General features: G+C 40.4%; 1 protein-coding gene across 2 annotated transcripts in view; it reads left to right on the plus strand.

The window, feature by feature from the left end:
* SND1 (staphylococcal nuclease and tudor domain containing 1) overlaps positions 1-17,718 on the plus strand; it is a 479,575-nt gene that overhangs the window by 197,072 nt on the left and 264,785 nt on the right. For both annotated transcript variants that reach the window (XM_075208519.1, XM_075208518.1), the window contains exon 14: positions 14,349-14,421. In XM_075208519.1, coding sequence (XP_075064620.1) covers positions 14,349-14,421 — 73 coding nt within the window. The remainder of the gene's footprint in view (positions 1-14,348; positions 14,422-17,718) is intronic.

The raw sequence follows: 17,718 nt of genomic DNA on the forward strand, positions 1-17,718 counted from the left end.
AGTAACACCTTGAGTAGATACTACAGAGCTTTTACTGAAACTATTGGGAAGTTTCCCATAATCAGGCAGCCTTAATCTAATGGTATTTAAATTTCCTCTGGTATCTTTTACTAAATTAATGATTTCTTCTAATTAGTAAAGCATCTTTCTGCCTCCCGGTTTAGTTTTTCACAAAATACTTACTCCTTTAGCAAAAAGGTCATCCGTCTCTCTCCCAACCTGTGCTCCTTCAAACGGGCACTTAAAACCCACCTGTTCCTTAAAGCCTACCAACCAGCCACCTAACCCTCATCCACTCTTTTTGTTCTCCCTCTCTCCCCTGGCCCCTCTCTTCTCTCCCCCTGCTTCACTGGCTCCCTTTCGTGCCTGTTTTTGTTTCACCCTCCCTTAGGATGTAAGCTCTTATGAGCAGGGCCCCCCTCCCCTCCTGTCTCCATACTGGTTCTTCTGCTCTGTCTTTACTCCATATGTCTTCCTGGAGTTCCTGAAGCATTGGTACTTTGTGTTTATTGTTCTGTACTTTGTCACCCTGTTTTGTACTACTGTTTGTACTGTGTACGGCGCTGCGGAAACCTTGTGGTGCCCAACAAATAAAGGATAATAATAATAAAAAAGGGGACATACAGGCTAATGTTTCACCAATAGGAGACGGGGTATTTAAGAGTGGACTCATTCTCCTCCTTATTTACACCCCCTGTGTCCTTTTTCCATTGCCCTGTATAGGAGGTGGACACTTAATTATAATTCGTCCCCTGTATTGTTGCAGGTGATGTCTTTAACATCCTTCAAGCTTCCTGCTCCCACCATGGGAGCTACCACCCACATTTCTATGACCTCACCTTCTTGTCAAGCGGCCGTATGCCCATTGCAGACCTTTCAGTGGCCAAAGCAGCTTTTACTTATCTTTATCTCCTGGAGGTGTTGCAAAATGGCACCGTAAAGGGGCATCTAATGTTATTCAGCCTCTTCAGGGGAACACTCTTTGGTCCAGAAGTGGAGTAGATGAAGAAAGCTGAAGAGTTGTACCTTAGAATAAACCCAGACAAGTTACCTTCCAACTCAAACTATTTGCTGCCCAGGGACCAATCCTCTGCACTGAAGCATAAAAAGTCACTTACATAGACTTGCAGAACACTATAACCTAGGGGCACAGGAATGGGAGGGGCTCACCGCCCCCTCTTCAGAAACTCCAGCATGCTCCCCATGTGCATCCTTTGGCTACTCTGGATTAATGTTGTTTTCAGAGCTCCCTGAACAGTTTCTTGCTTGCATGGATTCCCAGATGCAACAATGCTTTTTATTTGACCGTACAAGAGCTGATTATATGAGGTGTTGGTTTTTTACTCCAATCTCTTCCTGGTGCCCATTGTGGATGGTTTCTTCTATTTCCATGTTTGGTCTCAAAATTTCTTCTATGGAGCGTTTCAGAATGGAGTTGCTTCAGACGGAGATTTTTACCTATTGGCTTAGAAAAAGGGTTGTTGAGGTCATTGCCTTTACAGCTGGTCTTCATCATATGGTTCATGATTTCCATAATTCTTTCCAGCTTCTGGAGTTGCTTGCCTGGCTTATAAACGAGTCCAAATGTTTGACCCTTTTGAATTCCATGATGTTCCTTAGTCTCTGTTGCAGTATGGTGCTTCAGAGAGAGCTACTTTACCATATTTTACCTAACTATATCTCCACTTCTGAGCAACACATGCACTTCCACCCACTGCTGCATGAGGGTGTTGGGGTTATCATCTCTACCCTGAAATCTGTGAAGTACATGTAATTTCTTGTGTTTTATTCAAAATTAAGGGTGTGCACCGGCCACTTTTAGTGTTTTGGGTTCTGATTAGCTTGAGGTTTTGGGTTCTGATTTGTTTTGCCAAAACATCCGACGAAAGGTTTTGGTTCTGATTTATTTTAAAAAAAAGCATAAAAAGTGCTAAAAACCAGTTTTGTGGTTTTGTTTTTTTTTTCACTCCTACGCTATTATTGACCTCAATAACATTCAATAACAATCATTTCCACTAATTTCCAGTCTATTCTTAACACCTCACAATATTGTTTTTAGGCCAAAAGGTTGCACCGAGGTAGCTTGAGCACATAATGCCAAAAAAAGAGGTACAAGATGGAATTGTTCTGGGTCCTCCCTCGCGAGATTCGACGCGAGACTTGGACGACAGAGCCTCGTTTTCAATTTTTTGCCCGCCGGAAATATCCGAACAGTGCTCGGATCCGCACTGTTCGGGTGGGCTCGGATTAGCGGAATCCGAGCCCGCTCATCTCTATTCAAAATGCACTTCTGCAGTCGTGGGACAGGTCTCTGTGGTCTGTTTTGCAGGCTAGTTGTCTTCCTGAGTTAGTGGATATAGATCTTCCATTTGAGCTGTACATGTCTCCTCTAGGGCCAACTGGTCATGAGCTAGACCGATTATGCCACCACCATATTTCAACCATCAAGTGGGGGGGGGGGCACTTACAACCCCAGATTGAGTGTGAATTTCTTCTTCTGCAGTGGTCACGGTGTACACAACAATACACCCAGGAATGTGTCTGTTCTTCCTTGCTTCATTTCTTGTCTCATCCACTCCCTGGACTAGATGTAAAGGTAGAACACTATAGTTTACTATTAAAAAGCAACAAAATAAAACTTTAACATTTTTGTCTGTGATCCATGTTTCTTCTAGTGGAAAGAATATTGTTAATATGTCAGAATACATGATTATCATTTTTATGGAACATATTTTTTTATATTAGAACATGTCCACTAAGGGGCGCTGTTCACTTGGAGTCTATGACTGATATTTTATCTTGTCAAAACAAGCATTGGCAGTGCCTACTCCTAATCAATATAAAGCAAATAAATGTATTTCCCTGCTGAATGACCCCTACATATATATACTGTAAGTTTTAGGGAGAATAAAGAATGTATTTGAAAACTGAGTTATGATGCAGCCCCTCTGTCCTGTGTCCTCCACGTCTTTCTGACCGGAGCAATAGAAATCCTCTTGCGTCAGTCAATGAAGGACATAACCTGAAGGTTGACCTGGATTTTCTTTGCATGACAATAACATTTGCAATCACCTGTTTGGTGTATCAAATAAAAAAGGAGCTTTATCATATCAAATGCTTAATCTCTCTCCCTTGTATAATTTCGAGAGATAAAGATAAGATTCTTATTTTTATGCAGGCAGCAATGCTGTTTCATAGCCCAACACGTGAGTCATATAGCAGCAGAAAATATCCATTTATGTCCTCTGGATTTCCTTTCTCTTCCTGGGATCAGGCTCATGATTTTCAGATGGTTGGTGTAAACAGATGCTTTTCACAAACTGTACTTAATAACAGAGCTCTCTCAAACATTTTATCCTGCCCCAAGCAATAAAATCCATATAAATCCCTTAGCCTGCTGCAAGCTGACCTTGTCCTGAAGAGGTTCATTGTAGCAGTATGTTTCAGCTTGTATGGAGTGTGGTTATCATGACTAGTCCCAGCTCTAGTATAGAGCCTAGAGTCAACTTTAAATAATAAATTCTCTAAAAAATTAATTAGCAAATAGCAATCTGGTGAATAGTGAACGAAAAGCAGACCAATAAACTGTGTTTCTAGTACTTTCCAAGCTCCTCTGCAAAAGTACTTCTGCCCACTGTGAAAACTATATCTCACCATGAAGTTAGAAGTTATTTCATTGTGAAGCTAGCAGAATGAAACGGTCTTTAAAACAATACGTTTTTGTTCCATACATTTGCAAATATGTGGCCATTGACTGTCTTCTCTAATGTAAATTTGAGAGTTCCGTAGGTTTCATTACCTGTTTATAGGGCTGGAATACCACCAGGGGCAGGCTGGGCCAGTGCAATAGTGGACTACCGTGGACTTGGTCACTGTGCCACCTGTTTTTTTTTTCCCCCTTTAAAATAGGCTGCTTAGTCAAATCTTGCCCAACGGGCTATAATTTGCCAGCGCTCTCCGGGTCACATAAAAAGGTATTGCCAGATGGTATCCAGATGTTGGCACTTCAGACCATTCTATTCACTAAAATAATAAAGGATTGCTCACACATTTGCAAATGTATGGAATCAAGACTTCTGGTTTTATTACTGTTTTAGAAGCTGGTTATAAGTTTTTTTTTTTTTGTTTTTTTTGTATTTCTTGTTGGTGGAGGAGTGCAGGGGGGGGGGGGGGGCATTTTCTATCGACTCCTTTATGAAACTGGACTGAAATATTTCAGCTTCTTTTTAAACTGTATGCATAGTTTATGGGAATGCTAATTGCACTGATGAAGCCAGATTAAGTCTGCAAGTTACCAGATACAACAGCCCAAAAACCAGGTTTTCTTTATTTGGAGTCTGTACATTGTAGCCGAAGTCAAGAGACCAGTGTTCCCTCTGACGTCAAGGCATCGACTATAGCTAATTCACGTGAAGATTTGTGACCCTGACATTAGTTTTCATCTTTTGTTCTTTTTTGATAACTCAGGAGTCACAACTCTGGAACTAAATAGTGTACATTCTGAGATAAATATAAAAAAAATGCTCATTGTTTCTCTTCCGCTGGGCATTTGAACTTGCACCTCTTTGGCATGAATGCGAGGTTACATTTATTTGTGCTTAATGACCTGCATGACTCTGTGCACTTGTGGGTAGAATTTTCTTTTGGATGCTAGTAAGGAATACAAGGCCGTGATTTATCGCACCATTTTAGATTTTGGTGGCTTCACTCCTTGGACATTTGAAAGTGTGTAGAAAATGATTTTATAGAATTCAGAAATTTGTATTGGCATAACCAATACAGGATTGTAAACTGGTTCTTATTGTTGGGGCATGGAATAACTCATCCAGTGTTTTTAATCTGCGTTCTTCCATATATTACCCTTGCATGGTTACCTTTAATCAGTTTGTATCTTACAATCGGAGCTGGACTAACATAATGGGCTTTCTGGGCTAGCCCAGGTGCCTTGTGCAATTGGGGGGCCCTAACAAAGATTTACGTAATAATGCTGGTGATCAGGTTGGGGGTGGCCCCACCCCATCTGTAACTGCCTTTACTTCCCATTCATTCTTATAAGGCAGGCGCAGCTAACAGCGAATCTGATGCTGTCGGCAGCCCAGCTGCCACTGCGGGCACGGTGGGCATCGTGCTGCTTTGTGAGGAGGTCTTGTGAGACTATGACTTATAGTCATAGTCAAGAAAGAAGAGGTGCCGACTGGAGCTTGCAGGCTGCAGTGAAAGAGGGCCAGGTAAGTGTTTTTCTATATATCGAGGGGGAAGGAGGAGCGGAGGTGATGCATTGGGACTGAGGGGCTTTACAAATTACTGGGGGGCTCACAGTACTCTTAGCCCAGGGGCAGTGCAGCCCTCGATTGCTCGGCATTCCACAATGCTTCATCTTTTGCAAGCCGTGACCAACCTTCAATACCAGCGAGGGAGTCTTGAATTTACTGGCTTCATCAGCTACCAGCTTCACAGCATTTACTACATGCAAAAAGTTTAGAATGATGATCTTCCATCTTCTCCAAAGGGGTTGCTATTCTGGCATGTACCAGTAGCTTCCTCATTTTTTTGAAGTTTCTGACAGATTTACTCATGTTTGCCAACATTTAATCTGACCCAGTTGTATAGATGCTGTCCCATCTGCATGAGTCATTTGTTACTTTTAATGACGAGTAAAATTTCCTTTTGGGTAATGTCCCTCAAAAGCTTCCAGAAGCCAATGTTGATGTCAGATGTAACAGACTGAGACAATCTGGTGTTTGTTTTTGCCAGGTTTGGGTTTCTCCCCTTTTTGTTAAGCTTAAATTTCTTTGTGTCGCCACAGGTATTTTTTTTGCAAACAAGCCTTATCAAGCAGCACAGTTCATGAATTCTGTCCTTATTACCTCTGAGTTGTGTGCAAAGTTGCATCAATTGTGAAGATGTTGTCATTAGCATGCACCTTCCCTTTGAGTGCTTCTGGAATTTTAAGTGCCCAGGCAACTTCAGTCTCCTTGCACTGAACATCATTTATTTATATAGCGTCAGTAGATTCTGTAGCGCTTTACAATTGGAAGCCAACAGTAATAAAACAATACTGGGTAATACATACAGCGAAGTAAGAGGGCCCTGCTCGCAAGCTTACAATCTATGGGACAATGGTTTGATACACAAGGGTAAGTGCTACTTCATATTAAATATTTGTAACCTTTGCATTCTAGCTGGACAAAGTATTTAGTGGGCTGTATGCTCAGTTAACATCTATGATATGTTGATCAGTGTATTGTCTTGTTAGCTGTGTAGAGGGTGGTAATAGGGTAAACTAGGGAGATTTACAGGGTGGTAGAGGAATAGTATAAGCTTGGCAAAAGAGGTAGATTTTCAGAGAACATTTGAAGATCAGAGGAAAATCTTGTGGTGTGAGGGAGGAAATTCCATAAAATGGGTGCAGCCCAAAAAAAGTCAAGTAACCGAGAATGGGAGGAAATGATGAGTTTAAATAAACGCAGATCTTGTGCAGAACGGAGGTGTCGAGTTGTAAGATATTTTGAGACAAGTGAGGATATGTATGTTGGTACAATTTTGTTGATGACCTTGTATGTTAGTAGAAGAATTGTATATTGGATTCGTTGAAAAACATGCAACCAATGTAGAGACTGACAGTGACTCAGCAGAAGTAAAATGATTTGCAAGGAAAATCAATCTAGTTGCTGCATGCAAAATAGATTGTAGGTGCTAGAGTCTGATTTTGGGAAGAGGGTAAAGTGAGGATGTTAGAGAGAGTAGTTTGGAAGCAGCATTGGAACCTGGATTAGCAATAGGAATGTTGAAATCACCCATGATGATGGTGGGGATGTCAAAGATAAGAAGCGAGGGAGCCATGCAGAAAAGTGTTGAAGAAATTGTTGATGGGGTCCGGGGGAGGGGGGGGAAGTGATGACAGCAACACTCATAGAGAACGGGTTAAAAATCCTAACAGTATATACTTCAAAAGATGTGAACGTGAGTGATGGGACATTTGGTAGAACTGTGAATGTGCACTGTGGGAGAGAAGAAGTCCAACCCTCCTCCTTCCCTGCCTCCCTGTCTGGGGGTGTGGGTGAAATGGAGACCATGCGAAAGGGGTGCAAATGAGGCAGTGTCTGATTTGTGTGAGATATGTTTCTGTTATTGCCATAAGGTTGAGGTGGTTTGAGAGGAAGGGGTCATGTATGGAGGTAAGTTTGTTACACACAGAATGTGCATTCCAAAGGGCACATTTAAAGGACTTTGGAAGAGATGGGAGACAGGTGATGTGTTTGAGGTTTGTTGGATTTCAGTAGCATTCAGATGTGTGTGGGAGAAGTGAGGGGGACCTGGATTAGGTGATATATCACCAGCTAATAGAAGCAGGGAGGAAGAAAGATAGGAAAGAGAATTGTAAGAGATGTCCTTTTTTTGATTCTGGCGACAGGGTGAGACTGTTATAACTATTGAATTTAAATAGGACAACAGTTTCAGTGTTAACTAGAGGTGAGTGAAGTAATGAAGGGTCAATGTGGACAGAGGTGTGTGTGTTGCAGGAAGGGTGAAGGAGGATATAGTTCTAACGATAATGCCATGAAGGGAAAACAAGAAAAATAATTTGACAAGCATTGTTTTTTAGAAGGAAAATAGGTAACATTATGAATTGCCTATTTGTAATGTCCTGTGTAATCAGAAGTAGCAGAGTAAAGATGCAGCAGATATAGATTAGTTCTAGATGTCTTCAATTGTTCAATGTTTGTTCAACTGATTTGTTTGACTGTATTTTCTAAACACTGTGAGAAAAACACTTAGTGCAGAAAATGCACGTTGCCCCCACATACATCTCCCCCAGACTAGATGGTAAGTTATAGTGAGGCTGATTTCGAAATAAGTTACATCTGTGCTAATTGGACAGTTGAACATGCTCTCTATGCCAGGCTATTTGATACTGGTTTCTCACAGTGTAGGCAGTACTGCTTTTTGTTGAATGCTCTGTATCCATCCTATTTACTGTAAAGTGTGTGGATGGCCATGACACATGTTCTTTTGCTACCCCCATCACTGCTGTTAATGTGTTTGAACCACACTCCTCTGATGGGTCATGGACATGCTCTCTGGGATATAATTGGAGCCACCACCACCAGTGGTAGTGGCTCCAATTACTGTGTTTGAACCACACTCCTCTGATGGGTCATAGGCATGCTCTCTGGGATATGACCAAATCGATTGGTGGTGGCTCCAATTATATCCCACTGTTCCGATCTTCCTTTTGGCAGTAGAAGGCTCTGATGGTCCCACTCACTGACTCTCATTGTGTGTAATGCGCGTGAGCTGCGATTCTCCTCTTCCGATGCACATAGCACTCTGGTGGTTCTTTGGCGTGGCAAAGGACATGTGCTTGCATTTGTGTGTGCACCTGCAGTTTCACTGACTAACATTTCCCTCTACATCATAAACCCACATACTGTTTGTCCAGCAAAAGTGACTCATTGGGACATGCCAGATTTTGTAGCTGGTCATATTTGCAAGATCTCCTCCATCGACTAGCGTAGTCATTTTTGTGAGGACTTCATTTTGCATCTCACTACAGCTGAGGTGCCCACAAAGTTGTTGTGTAAACAGCTCAATGGCCACACAATTATAGGATTACACGAACACACGCTATATACACATGTGTAGCTTTTCTGTTAAGGGGCAGAAACAGTGATTCAGTACCTGCTGTAATTGCCAGCACACGGCAGTTGGTGAATAGTGTATTGAATGCAAAATCGTGAGGGGGTAATGCTGGCCAACCTGGTGACGTCATGTGACCCCAGGGTTTCTCAGTGGTAATGTGCACCCCAGTGACTTTAAATGACATGGGATACATAATCTGGACCTCCCCATTAAACGGTTACATCTAGTGTTACCTTAATATAATAGAAGCTATCGAGTTCAGATAGCGCCAGATCTGATGAATGTTGAGCAGATAATCTGTGCTTTAAATTCCCACTACCCTATGAGTGGCCCTTTTGAGCGCTACTTTTCAGTCACACGCTGTAGATGTGCTCTAAAGATGCGGTTTATCTGGTGCAGATGTTTCATTTGTCATTTTGCCACAGACTGGATGATTATTAGTGGTTCCAAACCTATGTTTGTATTTTCTTTTGTATGTGTGCAATGTAAATATTAGGGGATGTAATACCACTGTTTAACATATTGCTACAAAAAAGCAATGGTTATGGGTTAGAAACACTCAGCATTTGGTATATATTGATGTTAAAGTTGCAATTCCTGTTGTAATCTGTATTGTTTTAGGATGCTCTTAAATGTTGTGTTGAAATGATTTTAGTTCCGCCTTTTGTACTCGGCAATTATTTTTTTTTAATATTTTTCTGTGAATTTGACATTTATCTTAACTAGTAATTTGGAAAATGGGATGAGTGTTTACACTTCATGATACCTTTTTGTTCTTCTATGATCTAGTTTGCAAACTGTCCAAGTTTCATTGTCCAAAAAGAGCGATCCCTTTTCAGTGTTCAGGTTTTGTGTACCCACAATAGCATAGCAGATGTTCTAGCTGCAGAACACACAGGAAGGAGCACTGCTCACTTTCACCTTCTCTGGTAGTGGAAAATTTGGAGGAAGTTTAAAGGCATCTGTGGTTGCTGTGGAGATGCCAGAATTGGCAGGCGCACACAGAGCAGCCTTGGAAGGGAAATGTTTTATAACTCTGCAGCGTAGGGATTAACAAATTCCAGGCCTGTGGAGTCTTGGCTCAGATAAAGTTCTATAAAGCCTCACTGCTGTAATAATCCGGAAGTTTAAAGCCCTTTGTTGTGTGTTTAAGACTGGTGCCACTCGCACCCCAGCTATATAAGTAAGGTGTCGAACATACAGCACACACCCGATATGACTGCACAGTAGCCTGCTAGCTGTGTGTGCCTTTATTTCAATGCTCTTTTAATGCTGCACATTCATCATATTTGGAGGCTGATAAAAGTTGCTGCTCTAATCTCTGAGCTTCAGTTATTGATGAACGGCTGAATAATTTCAGCAATCAGTCTCTTTTGTTTAGATGCTGAGGGGCATAAGGCATTGATGTTTTTCATTCCTGGCAATTTTGCAAATTACTTGGGACACATTGGAGGAGCTAGGTATGCATGTCATAAGTATTTGATTTATACCCTCTGCAAAAGTGAATGTCTTCCTCTCCTTTGATGAGATGTGTGAAGTGCAATCCTTCTTAACGGGTCTTTCATTGCCTGCTCAATCCTTTCTCTTTTTGCAGATGTGCTACTTAATTGTATAACTACTATTTTCTTTCTTTTTTTTTTTTAATAGTTTCATTCATCCACATTGAATTACAAATTGCATTGCAATTACAAGCCAAGCATGTTGCCATTAGGATAGATGGCTAAGTACCGCAGTGTCCTGGCTTGTGTCTGTTGTGAAACTAGAGAAAGTTAATAGACATTTTCTGTGACGTGATTAGGTGGTGGGTTGCATCAGACTTCATACTGTTATGTATTGTAGAATGAAATCCTCTAGTGCAGTGATGGGCAAACTTTTTCAGGAGCAGGCCAAATAAAAAAGAAAAACTTTAGGCGGGCTAATAGAATTTATTATACTCAAATATCGAAATATATAATACAATTTTTTTGAATGGGACGGGAGGGTGTTATATAGCAGTGTTACCTCTATAAGTGCAGCGATCGTACAGACACAGCACTTATTTCAGCAGGTTGTTGCAGATCCGTCTTTCTGGTGAGCCACTAACTGACAACACAGCAGCCAATCGAAATCCGCCTTAGTATATAGCCCAGCCCATCTCTTCTCACATGACTTTCAGCCATTAGGGGGCGGGCAGGTGTTTGAGTGATTGACATACGAAGTGTCCTTTTAGGTGGAGGAGGAGAAGGATGAAGTGTAATTGAGGAAATAGCTGGGAAGGCATAAAAATGAAGGTTCTGACACACGATTGGCCCTAATAATTTTATGCATATTTTAATGTTTGTTTTTTTTTAAAGATTGGCGTGCCGGATAGAACCTCTAAGTGGGCCGTAGTTTGCCCATCACTGCTCTAGTGGGTGGCTGTTATTTCATAGTTCCCACTTTACCAAGGTAAATCTGACGGGACACTCCTTGGTCATATACTGATGGATGTAATATAGTGCTAGTTTAATCTTGACACCTACCCAGGGGGCTGTTAAATTGTGTGTGTGTGTGTGTGTGTTCCCACCACTGCAGCATGAACATATCTGTGCACTTCCAAACCATGCACATACTGATAGGAACAAGAATAAAAATGTGTTCAGTCTCTGGAATACATTCAGAATGTACAGTTACACCTAATTTTGGGAATGTTGGATGGCCTGTACCTCCTGTCACAGACATATAGATTCTAATTTTTCTTAAAACAATTGAAATGTTCTTTACTATTTAGCAATACAACTAACCCTCCATTCTGGTCTACTTATATCCTGTATTAGGGAGGGTCCTACTAGATTTCGGAGTGTGCCGCCTGTAAGGAGGGTGGAGACGTGCTATGGTAAAGTAAACGCAAAGTGGAGAAATCTTGGTGTAGGGGATATGCTGTTGCTGTACACAAACTTCACCGACTATTTTGACTTGATATTGGGCAGCCATAAGCTGGTGACTGCTATCTTCCGATGGTTGTGTATTTCCTGTACTTACTACAGAGTATGCATAGATCTAACCTAAACAGTGTTACAGAAATACTGAATTCACAAGTATTTCTTCTCCATGTCTTATTCATGTTTTGTATTTTTAGTTTATGAATGCAGTATTTAATCTTCATCTGATTCAAATTATGTGCGTTAACGATTTCTGTTTGTCTATTGTGTTAGAAAAAAATCTTAGTCTTGTTTTTATTTATATTTTCAGCTGTGAAAATGAAATTGAGCTTATAAAGTAAACTATAGGCCTGTCTGCAGGAGAGGTCCACAGCTTTTACCGCTTGGATCATTGAGCCACATATAAGCTGGTTATGAATGGATACTCCGCACGGCTTCTGCTTTTTCACCTGCCTCATTGGCCATTAAAGTCAGCACAGCACAGAGGGTGGGAGGCTCAGAGACGTTGGTTTGTTTCATCCTTGATGGAAAGGTCTGTGTACAATGGTGCTGCCGACAACAGGTGGTAGAAGAATCGAGCTGACAAAGGCTATTTTTATTGGTTCATGCTGAGTGGTGATCTAAACAGGCCAGTTACTTGCAAGGACCAATGCTAAACAATACGCAGGTGCACACCGTTTAGCCTCACATTGTTCTACCCTAACTATTCCCCTGATTCAGTAACAAAAACAAAGCAAAAAAAACCTCCTGGCATTCCATATTCAGGCATATGCTCTACTTGGCCTGTTGTATTAAATGTATGGTTATTGCTTTCCAGTGGAAGGCAAATGGGTGTTAATGTCAGCTCAGTAGCACTTGCAAATTTGTTTCCCCCTTCTAATTGACCAGCCTTACTTGCACTGCTTCCCTTTGAGAGCTGTGCTCTTTACACCTGAGAGAATTTTTCCCATTAACGCCACTGCGCAAGCTGCATACTTTGCATTCAAATCCCCTTCATGTGATTAAACAGTCACATGAATTAAAGAAAAGACAGCATTATTACTTTTGATGTGGAAAATTTTGCTCTGCTATACAACCATTCTCTCTACAGCACTGTGTGAGGGTGAAAACGTTTTCTTTCTTGATAAGTGAATTGTAAAATGTTATAACTTTTAATAATAAAGACCAGATATATTTCTGCTTGCTGGAATCTGAAGTCAACGCCTAGATCAGTCATCTGCTAAGCAAGATAAGGAAACCCACCTTCATTACCATACAATCTGAAGACCGCAAAGGATACTTTTGTTTTTCATTTAAAAATGGATGCAAATGCTGATGTAAGACTATGTGGCTGTCTGCTTACACAGTGTGAACATGCTTTATATATTGTCTTCTCCCCACTCGTCCTATTTCCAGCTGCTGTGGCAGACTGAGAGAATTGCATGAAATGCAGACGTGTAACACGATTTGCATATTCACTGATGGGCTCATCATTTAAGAGCCAGATATCTGTAAATAGTGTACAAGGAATCTTGGAGCACGATAAGGAGCATATGATTCTACCACCTGGCTAATGAATGTTTTAGAACCATCAAAGCTATGACCCTTATTAAATCAGCCTGCAGGAGTTGATATTAATTTAACTATGTATTTGATTACAAATTTTTCCTCCCAACATTATTTTTATTGAAGAATTGGTAAATGTTTTTGCCCATGCGTGCCTCTTTCCCCAGCAGTGTAACTGCAAATGCATAAGGATGGTTATGTTGTCCTACAGTAGAAATTGGTATTTTTATGTTAAAAATGGTCCCTTTTATTTTGTTTTGTGGTTGTAGATGCATCATTTTAAGTTATCTACTTGTATTAAAAATGGTAATGTTGGAAAAAGTTAGAACCGGGCTTGCTTAATATGCCACACAGCACATACTTGCTCACTCAGTGGTCTATGTGGTGGATGAAGCTTTTGGGTTAGACTGCAATTTATTATGGCTTTATTCATAGCGTTTATCAAGATTTATTTATATAGCGCCAGCAAATTCTATAGCGCTTTATAATTAGGAACAAACTGTTATAAAACAGTACTGGGTAAGACAGAGAGGTAAGAGGGCCCAGGTTTTGCAATCTTACAATCTATGGGAAACTCCCAAAAGACTCAACCTTTATAAAATGTTTGTTTTAGGTACCTGGTGAATGCACATTTGGGATATTGCTCAATAAATGACATGTCCTGCATGGCCCCAATGTAGTTAAGAATCCCAAATGCTACAATGTTTGCAACGCAACATGTACCCTTCATGATAATGAGGTAAATTGTCATGGACAACTTTGAATTAATGAGAATTCATAGGACTACTTGTGGTTAGACAGGTGGTCACTTGTTCACTCTTTACAAATGCACTGTTAATGCTTCACTACATTACAACATTTAAAACACGTGGGTTGGGGAAAAAAGACCATAAGAAACCAGTTTTTAATGCACTTTTCATGTCTTTGGGAATAAGTGCAATAACAGTGGATTGGTGTTAGCCCTTCCAAATCTTGGTCAACATTAATCACTTATATTTAGAACTTTAGATGCTCAGAATATACAAAATCATTATCACAAAAAAATAATTATCAATGTTTTCCTACTTGTGGGGAAAAAGTATTTGTCCTGCAGTTATATGTTAGTAAAGTACTATACCAATCCTGTCATTCCTTATCCATTGTGGTATTTGTGTGGTTTTCTCACTCAATTTCTGCTTTTGAATGACCTCAACACAGTGCATTGTTTCTATCTTAAATGTGCTCCCATACTGATTTTAATATTTTCTTTTATCTTACTAGAGCCATCAAGAATGCCAAAGGCCTGCACAGCAAGAAGGAGATTCCTATCCACAGGGTGGCAGACATCTCTGGGGTAAGAATTGAAACTCTGGTTGGATCACTTATGTACCATGCAATGTTTTGTAACTGGTGCACGATCACTTGGCACCGTACAATAAGGTGTACAGTAAAGCTGGGCACATATTACAGAAAATGACTGCATATACGATTCTGTAACTAGTTTACCAACGACTGAAAGTCTCAATGAGCATGCAGATTTATATGTACACACCTACACGATTTACTTTCAGATCTGTGCTCTTCATCTGTCATATCCATCTGCTGAAACGATTATAACACCGTACACACTATGGAGGTCTGCCAACACTACTGATCCAGAGGGCATACACACTTCCTATATCGTTCCGTCGTAGATTGTGATTTTTATGATTATAAAATCAAATGATAGTGTGGTTTTGTACGATAAAACGTGATTGTGGGAGCTTACACACTAATGCAATTTCTGACCAAATGGTCGTTTGTGTGATCGTCACAATGTTCGGGTGAAAAACCTGTAGTGTGTACCCAGCTTAGCTGCAGATTAATTTTTAAGAGTGACGATACATGATGATGTCTGGTACTGTTAGCCCTATGCAATGTCTATGGAGGGGAAGGAAGACTATATTTTTGGAGGGCCAGATGTTATATCAAGAGAACATTTGCACTACATCAATCCAGGACAGAGCCACATATTAAATCCTCCTTGTAAGATGTGAGCACACTACTGATTTGCCCAGGACGGGAATGTTGCCACCCATATGGTTGTTAATGTTGGGATACAGCTTGGTTTATGAGATTTGCGTGCATTCATTTAATGTTCATTCATTTAAAGTTTTATCTTCAGAGTTCTGGCAATCTGCGTTACAATAGGAAATGGCTAAAAAACTGTCCGGTAACATTAAGTTTGTCTTGTCAGTATCTTGCATTTCTTATCACTACCTTACCAATAGCTCACAATCGGGATAGTCTGGTAAATGCCCATACCTGTCAACTGGTTCTTAATGTATCTCTGACACGTGTCCCTGGAGTCTTGTGCATTGAGTGGTTGTTTGTTGTGCTGCTTATTCACTTTTGTGTAAGATGATTAAGTGGTTGAAACAGTGTATGTTACTTTGTGTCTGTTGATCTTTACAAATCAGTGTAGATAGTGTAACATGCCTGCAGCTTCTACTGGCAACTGGTAGTTAAATGTATGGCAGTTTCTTTTCTGTGCCCAAATGCCTTCCTATGAAAAAGATGTCATGCTGGTACAGCTTGCCATCGCATGCCATTTACTAATTATTTTGAGATTCCTGTGTGGTGATAGCTGCTTTCTGAAACATGCCTTCTATTCCCATCAGCCTGCTGTGCTATGGGGCTCTGTTGTGCAGCTGCCCTCACTGTTAATTGCACAGTCAGAGTTGGGAATCTAGAAAATGGGCAGGCAGTGTTGTAACATGTTTTTAGAAGCTTTTATAATCGAACATGTCTCTGTAATTATAGGCTCTGCTAAAATCCTGAATGCGACATTCAACTTCAGGCTGTAAGTCGTAGACCCTGATAAATTGATAATATTTAAGGTATATTTGCATTTATTAAACACCATTTTTCATTCCTAGTTCATTTTGCAAGAGTTGACTGATTCTTTTTAAGAAGATGCTTTTAGATTTTTTTTTTGTCAGGATCACTGAAGTCTTAAAGTTCTAATTTAAGAGATTGGTTATGAGGTTTCCTTTAAATCACCATTACTTGTAATTTGTTTCTCTTGATTAGGTGTAACATAAAATACTTCATGTATTTGTGATTCTGATTCAGATACAATAATCTGTGCTGTGACTCTGCTTGTAGAACAGCTTTAGAAGTCAATGCTGTGCAATCTGAATGGCTGCGTTATTGTGCTAAGGCGAGACGTGCAGCTGTACAAAGCCTTTGTTTTCTGTGCGTTAACTGTGCAGTGAGAAATGTATTCTGTGCACTCTGGGTTCAAGGTAACCCTGTTCTACTGGATAATAGCATTGATGTGCTATTTATTACCTGGGAGAAATAACGTTTTATTTTTCTAACTGTTAGAGGGTGCTGGCTCTTTGAAACCATAACACAAGTGCCCTTAAATGATTCAGTTCTGACTACTTGTCTCCTTTTGCTATAATGCATCAAAGGCGTTTTCTTTACAGCATTCCGTAATGTGTGACACAGGCCAGATTTGTTTTAAAGAACCTGGATTTTGGCTGCATTTCTCATCTGCCAGAAAATGCTACATGTAGTGTTAGTGTTGAACTAGTGTGGCAATAAAAATAGATCCTTATTTAGTGATATTAAAATCATCTGGTTTTACGGACTTGTACAACACTGCTTCCAAAATGCAGGTGTGATGTGCCTTCTACATTAGTGTAATGTAGAATTAGTGTGTGGCATGCACTTACTGCAGGTGCGAGATGGCTGGGCACAGTGCACCAGGGAGCAGTGGTCACAGCCTCCAGAGCCTAGTATGGTACTTCACTTGGCTACACCTGCAACAACACCGTGCCACAGGGAGACTTGGTGCAAATCTGGTCATCTGACAGGCAGTGTCCTGTAAGTGTCAGAGGAGCTGTGCAGCAATAAATACAATTGCTGTAAGAGTGTGAAATTATCTTTGAAAGTTGGGGGCCAGTACCATTTTATGAAAGAAAAATCCACGATTAGCAGTGTTTGACGGTTTGTATATTATAGCAGTCATTGTTGGATGAAATACTATATATCAATTGTGTAAAATGTTAGAAATGAAAGTGCCTGAAACAGCAGATATAGAAACATTGCCTTATACCAGAAGGGCTCTCCATGTTATACCAGAGCAATACTGAAACCCTTTGTAGCTCCAGCCTTGTACAGTACAGATTACTCTTTTCAGAGTGGGTCAGAGAGACAAGAGAAACAGGTCTCACAAATCCTGGCTCTGTCTTACTAAGACTTGTTTGATCTGAGGGTGAGAAACAGCAGGACAATAGTTATTGGAGTTTGAATCCATGAATAAATGTCAGCTCAGATGTTCCAGTCACTTATAGCTTAAAATGTGTGAGTGTTAAAAATAGTTTGTTTTGAGTACAGGACATAATTAAGAAATCTTCTTAGTTACAATTATAGCAGAGAGAACCCATTCTATTAAGAACGTTTTTGAAGAGTGTTGAAAGCCCAGCTAATTTAGTGTCTGTGTTCAGTTTGCTTTCTTGCTTGTTCTCTTATCCTGCACTAAATCACTGGCTCATGGAGTAGAGGTCAGTCAAGGAGTATGATTGTTCAGATGACCTACATGCGTTAATCAACTGCAATAGGCTATCCGGTAAAGTGAATCTTTCTGCATACACAGGGAGGA

Source organism: Mixophyes fleayi, chromosome 4 (genome assembly GCF_038048845.1).
Source record: "Mixophyes fleayi isolate aMixFle1 chromosome 4, aMixFle1.hap1, whole genome shotgun sequence".
NCBI lineage: Eukaryota > Metazoa > Chordata > Amphibia > Anura > Limnodynastidae > Mixophyes > Mixophyes fleayi.